General features: G+C 53.3%; 1 protein-coding gene across 1 annotated transcript; it reads left to right on the forward strand.

The window, feature by feature from the left end:
- Nucleotides 1-4,165: 4,165 nt before the first annotated feature.
- On the forward strand, nt 4,166-5,876 carry VOLCADRAFT_93906 (uncharacterized protein; the record flags this gene model as incomplete). The annotated part of the gene is made up of 4 exons (XM_002953089.1): nt 4,166-4,313; nt 4,442-4,461; nt 4,962-5,132; nt 5,586-5,876. The coding sequence occupies 4 exons, from the start codon at nt 4,166-4,168 to the stop codon at nt 5,874-5,876; spliced, it is 630 nt and encodes a 209-aa protein (XP_002953135.1).
- Nucleotides 5,877-9,907: the final 4,031 nt, after the last annotated feature.

Below are 9,907 nucleotides of genomic sequence, written 5' to 3' on the forward strand. Positions count from 1 at the left end.
TGGTACGAGCTTACCACATAGTTTTGTTCCATAAAGGAACCAAAGATTGGAAAGGCGATGTAAGTTTGCCAACAACTTCGCCGTTTGAGCAAGTATCGATGGAGGACAGAGGGTTAATCCCTGGCCTTAATCCGCACTGGAAATGCACCCTTATTGCGGCTGCATTGAAGAGTGAATCTGGCCTCGACTTTGGGTAGGGTTTGCGAACAACCGTGGTTACTTGTGGGAGCTTTAGAAGTGGTCCATTGAACTGGGCTCCTGAAGGAATTTATCCATAAGTTCCATAAAAGCGCAATGATGGCAGAGGTTGTACTGCTGTCTGGCTGCTGTTTGAAGTAACTACGGCGGCGGTGGTTTCCGATGCGCTCCTAACAATGCATAGCGCATTTGCCAGCCGAAAATATTTTACGCAGAATAACGCAACGTCCATCAATTGTCCTAAGCCCAGGCTATGCACACATCAAAGGCAGGACAGCCCGCGCACTGCGCGCCAAAATGCCCTCGCGAGGGATTCGGACCGGCCGTGGCCGGCGCGGTAGCGTAAAAGCTATCCATGGGCATTGCGTCTGTGAATAGGCGGGCCACGCAAGGCTGCTTATATTAATTCACGGCACAGGGCATGCCTGATTAAAAGGCCTCACCGAACGCGCAGCAATGCGCAGCTCGCACGGCTAAGCGTGGGGAAACACAAGCTAACGAAACGACGCGGAAGGGGCTTAACACCCTGAGTTCACACAACGTTAACTACTCACAGCCATTCTTTATCAGGCGAGCCCTTCTTTCCATGCATTTTCGTTCCTCGCTAGAAGCGCAACGGTCATGCAACCGTCTTCAATCCAGCAGGAGGATTGCTGTTATAGGCCCTCCAGACTCCTCCCATCTCACGTTCATACCAAGAAAACTTACAGGCGGCTTGGCCCTATCTCGCCAAAGTATTGCTTTCTCGCAAGTGCATTCAAACCGCTTTCGGGTTGCCCCTTTCTCCACCCGAGGTGTACCGGGTGCGGGGGTCGAACACCGCCCCGTAAGTACATTCTGTACAAGGGCGGCGGGCGAGCGTCTGCGGTGGGAAACTCTGCTGAAGTCATCACATGCGCACTATCCTACTCTTGTTGTTTACCTTCCATGCATGGGTAAACCTTATGCAAGTGACGGGCGCATGTGACGAACTCGCGATGGCTGAAACACCATAACATCAGCTTGCCAACGTCCGCCACTCCAAGGTTTTCCTCCACCGGCTTTTTTAATCTTACAGTCGTCTTTGTATCAGGCAGTTCCCACTTTGGGCAGTTCGTGGTCGCCCGCTGCTGCTTTTTAACAAATCGCATTCTGCTTGCTGCTTGCTTACCTGCCACGGATGCCTTAAACTCCGCTGTAAGGGGTTGCATGCACCTCAGGGCTGCGCAGGGGGAGCGCCCAAGTAGGGTGTGCAAACCCTAAGTTAACTTGCGAGCCGACCAGGAATGGAGTTGGGCCGCTGTTGACCCGGCAGATTCCGTTGGATGCCGGTGGTGGGTGCGGAACCTGAGCGATCCACTGAGAAGTTGACTAGGGTGACTGGATGAGGGTGCCCCGAAATACCGGGGAAGGCAGGGTTTCGCAGGGTAGCTGCCATGGGCGAAGATATACCCCCCTGTTTCACACATCATACAGCGAATTAAAGCAAACTGACAGCCAGGATTTTGCTCATCCTCTCAACAGGACTGAAACTTAGAGGCTTGCTGCTTCCCCGCGACGAGCTAAACATTATGAAGGCTGGCGAAAGACTGCGAAAGGATATTTGCTGTTGCACTAGTCGAAAATGCACGTTTGCGATGCAGCGGCAGTATTATACTTCCAGGCACGCCGACATTATGGGCGTCTCTTTTTTTGAAAAGCGGGACATCCGAGTTCAGCGCCAATTCTAGTGCTGCCGTGGCAATGCCTGTTCACCCCAGCAAGTCGCACCATATGCACGCATAAGGAAATTAAAGAGTCGCAGCATTCATGCATTTGCCATGTGGCAACATGTGCAAGAAGTTATATATTGTACCTATCAGAGCGTTAAGTATTGGTGCAAGCCTTACAAGCGGTCCATGATGGTGTTTGGTAGGCGAAGGCGTCAGATATGAACGGGGCAGGCGTCGCAACTTCCGGATAATCGCGCTGACAGCGGCGGATACGTCAGCTCAAAAGCGACAGTGTGTTACTTCATCACTGGAGAGAAAATGGAAGGATTATGCTAAGAGCAGGTGGAGTGACCACCCGTTGGCTGAGCATCGACACATCGCTAGCCAGACTAGCAGCTCACTCGTGCCCGCCCCGGCAGGCAGCCGCACCATTACAGAGGGCCTAAGCACCCGCGAGCTACTATATAATATATTTCTATAATTTTTGAGCTGATGTTTTTGTACAGAACTCGTGTGCGCCTTGTTTGTGTTGTTCGACTTCGGTACTGGTACTGGAACTGGTAGGATTTAAGGTGGGCGTCCAAGTCCTTTCCTCATACAACAACGCATGAAGCGAAATATTTTTTACAAGAGTGATTTTCTACTATTTCAGATTATATTATAATCAACCAATTACAGGAAGTTCCAGCGGTCTGCTGCGGGGCACATAAAGAAGAGAAAGAGAGGTAAGATACACAAAAAAGAGGCTGTAAGCATAGGCTATAGATCAAAGAACATGCTGTTAGCAGGCCCCGCGCTGTGCCAGGTTAATGTCGTGCCATCCTCGCGCCACCCTGAAGTTCCACCTTACGCATTGATTACCAGTGCGAGGTACCAACATGTCGTATTTTCCTTTTCTTTTCCAGGTGTTTTGATTGCGCGAAGCGGACAACGAGAGGTGGCGGCATTCGAAGAGCCAGCACTTTGCAGTTGACAGTGCTTCCCTGTAACAGTAGTAAGTGTGATATCATAGGAAGTCTTGATCATCGAGGCATTGTTATAGTCTCAGACATTACTACCTTCACTATTCCGTGTCATCGTTTAGGACGGATGGTGACGCGTGAAGCCCTGACATGCGACGAACGAGCTTGCGTAGTTTAAAGCTATTAAATAATCATAATGGATGATATCAAGGATTCTGGAGTGTTGCTAGCGAAGTTCACAACTAGGTGTGATAGCAGTTGACTAGGATGAAACTGCCACTGTTTAAGCAGTTGCAAGGAGCCGCAATCAACAGCCGTATCTCCTTGAATGGAAATATTTCTATCCCTTACGATTTCTGGCACGCACTTCCAACTGATTTACGTGCAAATCGTGTCCAGTCCAAAGCGCAAAGACGGCGGCGCCCCGCAGCGTGGCGCCTGCGCATCACACATTCAAAAATGTAACACTTCAGAAACGCCGACCAACACTTAATATGCCCCGGCTGTCCTAGCTTGCGGCGTCTCCCGGCGAACCCCAATCGCCAAGCACCGCATAGACCATACGCCCTAGAAACAAGCTACGGCATAGCGAAGCAAAACTCGGTAGCACACAATGTACAGATTTCCGGCAGCAACCGTCGTCCGTAGCAACCGTCCGTAGCAACCGTCAGCAACAAATCAGGGCATGAGACGTTGGTTGACGTTGCAGGTTTGTAGCCTAATGAACTGCTGCAAATGAAACCACCAAAATGGGCGTTGGTACGTCTTACGCTAGCGATATCTCACGCAATTATAAAGCGCTTATGTGCCGGCGGAAACCCTGGCAAATATACGGGCAATATATGGCCAGGTTGCCAACTGCAGGAGATCAATCGGTGCAAAGCGCACGGGAAGCCTCACGCACCTTCGGCTGAACTTCCCCAATTTTTCAACAGCATTTTAGGCACGCTGATAAACAAACTCTCAGCCGAGCTTGTCGCAACGTCCTGTCCTGCAAAGGTGACGTCACTCAGCCTCCCACGCCTTGACGGCCTCGAAGCCTTTCGGTATTCCTCCCCGCCAAAAGCTGCGCTACGACCTGATCTCCCGACCGGCAACGTCACCATCCTTCTCCATCTCCATCTCCATCCCAATCCATCCTCCATGCAGTCCACTTCTTGCGGTGCCGCAAAGTCCAACCCAACGCAGCCCCAATCCCGCCCCACCAACGCCACCCGCACAACCCCGACCCCAACTTCAAAATATTCATCAACGTCACCGGCGTCCAGCACACGTGACTTTCACCCGGGTGCGGCCTCACGCCGTCACCACATCATGGCCGCTGCAACTGGCGTTCCGGATACAGCTGTGGACGGCCTGGCGGAGATGGGCGCTGGTGGCGACGTCCACTTCATGGTGGCGGGACTTCAGAAGGAGAATGCGCATCTCAGGGAGCTTCTGGAGTCCCAAGCCCTCCAGATAGGTACGGATCGTACGGTAGCTGTACGGCTTCGTACATCCTGCGAAGCGACGAAGTTGTGTAGGGGCAAGACACGGGGAAATGGCATATGAGGGACGGCAACAAGCTTTTTCCTGCCTGCCGTCCGAAAGCTGAGGTTGGGCCCGGCCAGGTCGGTCCGGGTCTTCATAAATGCTTTTATTGTAAAGGGAAGGTGAACCGGCGGAAGATGTCAGATGTGCTGTCACCTAATGTGGGGCGAAGAGAGGCGTAGGCGGATGAATGAGTGTTCTCGGAAAAGGAGGTGGAGGTTGAGCGGGGGAGGCGCCAGCACGGCGGATGTGGGACGCGGAGCCCCCGAGGGAGCCCGTGCGTGGTTGTGGTGGTTGTGGTGGTTGTGGTAAGGACGGCTGAGAAGGGCCCCTGGGCCCCAAGAGGTCATGTCGATGGGTTGTCAGCGTCGTGCTCTTTATAAGTACCCCCCTGGCGCCCTCCCTCCCTTTCTTTGCAGCCGAACAGCAACAGGCCTTGGCGCAGCTGCGGGCGGAGCTGGCTGATTTGCACGACTCCCAGTCGTTGTACCGCCGCCAGCTGTCCGCATCACTGCTACTGCCGCTGGAGGACGATAGCTACAACCACCCTAACCACCTTAACCACCCTAACCAGGTGCAGCTGCAGCAGTCGACGGTTGCCGACTCGGGGCTCTGCAGAGGCAGCCGCCAGGGCAATGCGGGTGCTGCGGATGAGGATGCCGTTGACCTCATGGGATTGCGGGTCTCGGCGCCGCCTACGACAGCGGCCCTTCCCACTCCCGCTCAGGCCACCATCCGTGTGGTGTCGGTTGTCAGCCCTACCCTGTCCCTGTCCGACAGCTGTGGCACGACGTCATCATTTCACATTTCACGGAGCTCCTCCCGTGCTGACGGTTTCGGATCTGAGGCTAGATCTCGATCTGGATCTGGATCTGGATTGGGATATGAAATCGGGATGGAACGGGGAATGAGCCTTTTTGCCTCTTCACCCCTGGCGCCTTCTCCGCCAGCTTCATTTGGTTGCGGCAGTAGCAGCCCGCCATCGCCGCACTCTAAGCAGCATAAGCAGCAGCTGCAGCCGCAGCAACAGGAACAGCAACAGGAGGGACACTCTGCAAATGCACCACATCAAAGCAACGCCATTATCAGCGGCAACACCAGCAGCAGTCGCAGCAGCTGCAGCTACAGCTGGCGCCTGCGGCGAAGGCGGCATCAGCCACAGGACACAGCTGTGGCCGGTCTGGCGGCGGCCCCGTCAACACAGACCGCGTTTCTTTCCGACAGCGATTCTGCTGGGTGCTTCCTGCTGCCGTACAGCATGCTGTTGTATTCTGGTCCAAGACCTTTGAACCACCGAAAGGAGGAGGAGGAGGGCACGGCGTTGATGACAGCGGCGCCGACGGCGCCGGCGGCGGACAGGGGTTTGCACCATGGCGACCTACGGCGGGGCGGCGGCGGCGGCGGCGGCGGTGGCGGTGGCGGTGGCGGAGGACTTCTATCCCTCGGCGGCCGCGAGCCGGACTTTGTACAGTATCTAGGGCACTTGACAGAGTGAAGACTCCTGCAGAGCTGTAACCTGTGAAGTATTAGATCGTAGAGCCAAAGCTGCTGTACAGCTCTAGCTGCCCTTTACAGCTCCCCTGCACAGCGTGGGCTCTCCTGATAAGCGTGCGCGCTGGGTGGTTTGCTGGTAAGGGGGTAACTAAGTGTACGACACCGTCCATGTAAAACACATGCAGTAGCTGCTGCTGCTGCCGCCGCTGCGCAGGTTGCAGCCGTTCAGGCATATGATGGTTTTCTTTTATTTCGCTGGCCGCTAGAAGCAAAAAATAGCACTTATGGGGAGATCGCGCAAGGGCAGAAGATCTGCAAGTTTTGTGCGAGCTCCAAGCCGTGAAAGACGAAAAGCTACTGTACTTTTGGACTGCTCAGCATATAGCACCTGTAGGATTTCTGTCGGATTTGAGGTGGATCAGAGTGGTAGAGGACGACCAGCTGAAGTCGGCGAGGTCGGCGAACCACAGTATCCGGCTAAGGAGGGTCTCAAACAGTAGGCGCACTGCTACGGCATAACAGTCTGGATAGTTCGTTTCATCTGACACATGGTTTTCCTTCTTGATGGATAGGATGACAGGTTTTCTTATACGTTTTTACATTACCTATCTTTTCTCAGACATACAGTCTTTGGCCCCATCATCAGGGTTCCAGGTGTGTATGGTTCCCCGCGTTAATACACCTCTGGCGGGTGGTAACGCCCGGGTGGTCGCCAAGGTGTATAACACAGACAGAAACACACGCGAGCGCACACACACGCACACGTACACACACGCATATTTGATCGTGAGGGTCACGTGGCCGCCTTGAACGAAGAACAACGCTAAACCCGAAGAGGGGGGCCAGCCACCTACATGCGCGCGTGTGTGTGTGTGTGTGAGTGCGTGTGTGTATGTGTGTGTGTTGAAAAAATGAGGGAGATGCTGATGGTGGTGCTCGAATGCGCATGTGGGTGTGTGCATGTGTGAGAGAGAGTAAGGGGGGCCTAGGGAAGTTTACGTTGCGGAGTCGCAGTCGAATGTATTGAAGCTCAGTAGTTCCTTTACATTTCGTAGGATGGCATGCTAACTATCGTATTAGTTTCTCGGAGAAGGAATAAGAAGGTTGTTGTACATATCTTGGTTTGCATGTGATTCCGTAGCGCAAAGGCCTGGAGGCCGGCTAGCTGCTGGGTCGCCGTCTTGTTGTAGTCTTACCTTGCGTTGTGCAGCCAGATAGTCAAAGTAGCTCAACTTACGTTCACAGGTTTGCATAGGTATCTGTCGGCTCATGATACGGTGGGGCGGACGGGGGAGGCACATGTAGGATGTGGGGGCCTCAGGGTCTGGATCCAAAAATTATTTTGCAGGTCTTTATCTGGCGAGACGCAGCAGCAGCAGTAGCAGCGTCCCCGTTTCTGATGTACACGAAAGCAGCAGATGTGTTCTGGAACCTAGTTCAGGAGCTCAAAATAGCTCACGCACCAATGATTGGTCAAAACTCTGTTCAAAAAAGAGAAACTATTTGCTACCATCGGGCTGCGGCTGGTATTTCGTGTGTTGCGCGTTTAAAACCCCCACCGTCTCACAGTTCCCCCGTTTTGTCTTGTTCTTCATTCCCCCATTTGTGATCTGGAGTTCATTTATTATAGGTGAAGGTGTTTTTAAGGTGACAGTCTATTTGACGCGTTAGCCTCCTTTCGATTCCGTTGGTGTTTGCCTTAGTTCTGTGGGGACGCAGGAGATAGGGATTCCAGGTAGGATCCACCGGGCCTTTCCTCATTAACACAGGGGGGGGGTATTAATATCACTAATGTTAACACTTACCCTAGGTTTGTTATCTTGTGCGGGCCGCTAGCTGGCCGGACGCTGGCTGTTGCATTTGGAGGCGAAGTGCTCGTATCCTAGACCGAAGAGTCTGGGACAAGGAAGTCTCTCTTCTCTGGTCTTAGGAGACTCCTCGGTGTTCCCCCTATATGAAATAAAGGGAGCAGATCTCGCTCGCCATGTTATTTCTTTACTTCATGTCACTACATCGCTCATTTTCGCTAAACCGCTGGCCGAAGACCAGGTTTACCGACGGACGGACAGACAGACAGACAGGCAGACAGACAGACTGGCAGTTACTTTCGTCCTGATAGACTTTTTTATTTTTTGCCCGACCGCGCCAATGTTGACTTGCGTGTATTGTTGGGAGGTGGGAAGGTTTCCTCTGTGGTTACGATGTGCCATGTGTGCGGTCGGAAACAGCGCCACTCACAACCCACAACCCACAAAAGTAAGCCGCCACTGCTCCCCCAAGCTGTCCCTCGACACGCCGCCTCCCACGCCAGCATGGAATCTGCCGTTCGTGTATTTGTTTTGGAAGGGAGCCGGCATCGACCGGCCAGGCTGGTGGGCTGCTGCGGGCGGTTGGAAAGCGGTTGTTTTGGCAGTTGCTGGTGTGATTATTAGTTGACGCACTGATGGGCAAGCGGCTCCTTTCTAATGAGATATACCTATGATCTCTCCCAACGCCCAAAAAAGCCGCAACTCACCCCCAACCGCAGCCCCAACTCCTTGCTCGGTGTGGATGCGGTGCGGATCGTTCACTGACCCGATGTACCGGCCTGAGGGGAGCAGTGTCAGAGCCCCCGTCAGTGGTGTGTGTGGTTGTTACAGTGGGCCCCAGCCAGTAGTGTGTGTGGTTGTTACAGTGGGCCCCAGCCAGTAGTGTGTGTGGTTGTTACAGTGGGCCCCAGCCAGTAGTGTGTGTGGTTGTTACAGTGGGCCCCAGCCAGTAGTGTGTGTGGTTGTTACAGTGGGCCCCAGCCAGTAGTGTGTGTGGTTGTTACAGTGGGCCCCAGCCAGTAGTGTGTGTGGTTGTTACAGTGGGCCCCAGCCAGTAGTGTGTGTGGTTGTTACAGTGGGCCCCAGCCAGTAGTGCTTTCCTATAACAGAACAGCGTTCGCGGTGTTGCTTTGACGGCCATTACCGGATCGTGCGCATGTCGGAAGTCCGACTTATGGATTGCTGGCTCGCATTTCCCTGTGTATGGAAGTCTGTTTAATGACACGTGTGGATCGCCCTATGGTGTGTGTGTGTGTGTGTGTGTGTGTGTGTGCATGTGCGTGTGTGTGCATACGCCTCTATGCTGTTCGAGGAGAGCTTTGTAGATGTTTATGGGTATATTACACCCATGCTGTATGCCTTTGCAGCCGTTGCTGCTCGCCCAGTTGGGCCAGCAGCTCGCTTTTGAGGCCGTCGGGCATGTACATGTGCATTTTTCTGTGCAGGGAAGTGTGTGCTGTGCTGGTTGAGGTAGTTGGTCCAAGGCTTTGGCCCTGATCGAGTTCCTAGCTCCTTTTTCTTTGGGCAGTTCATCATCTGCACGAGTCGACTTGTGTATGCGTTCGATGATAGCCGATCGGTGCTGAATTTGAAAAGTGCCTGCATGTTCTCTTACCTGTCCGTGTGTATGTCTTCTTGTTCCATCCCTTCGTACGTATAAATTGTACATGCTTTGTATACGCTTTGGATTCAGCGGTTAGGCTTCCATGGGAGCCGTGCCCTATTAAGAGCGGCCCGCTATACTATTCACTGAATTGGCAATCGTTCGGCGGAGGTCATCGAGGCAACCAAGCAAAGGCTAAACCGTGGTCGGAAGAAGAGATGCGTCTTGGCGGGGTGGGTTGTAGTGCCTTATAGCTGCTGAGGGTATGGCTGTAGGATTGATTATCCGTGATGTGGCCGTTCACCTGCAACTTAATGAATGTCGGTTAGTATAAGGGCCGCAGCGAGAGGTCTGCAAACTCTGCGCGTCTTGCGAGTCGTACCGCAAGACATGCAACCCGAGTTAAGTCCTTCGTTAGGTATGGATTTCCTGCCAGTATTTTATTCTGGGCAGGATTAAAAAGCTGGATTAGCAGCCGAAATAGGCTGCTTGGCTGGAACAGTATTTGGATCGTGTGCGAGGAATACATATGCAGTCGTACAGGGTCGTACATACAGGGTCGTAGCACAGAAATTCTTGTGAGTTCCGTGCATGCACATGTAACAGCGATCTCGTGCGCTT

The sequence above is a fragment of the Volvox carteri genome (genome assembly GCF_000143455.1).
Source record: "Volvox carteri f. nagariensis unplaced genomic scaffold VOLCAscaffold_34, whole genome shotgun sequence".
NCBI classification, from domain to species: domain Eukaryota; kingdom Viridiplantae; phylum Chlorophyta; class Chlorophyceae; order Chlamydomonadales; family Volvocaceae; genus Volvox; species Volvox carteri.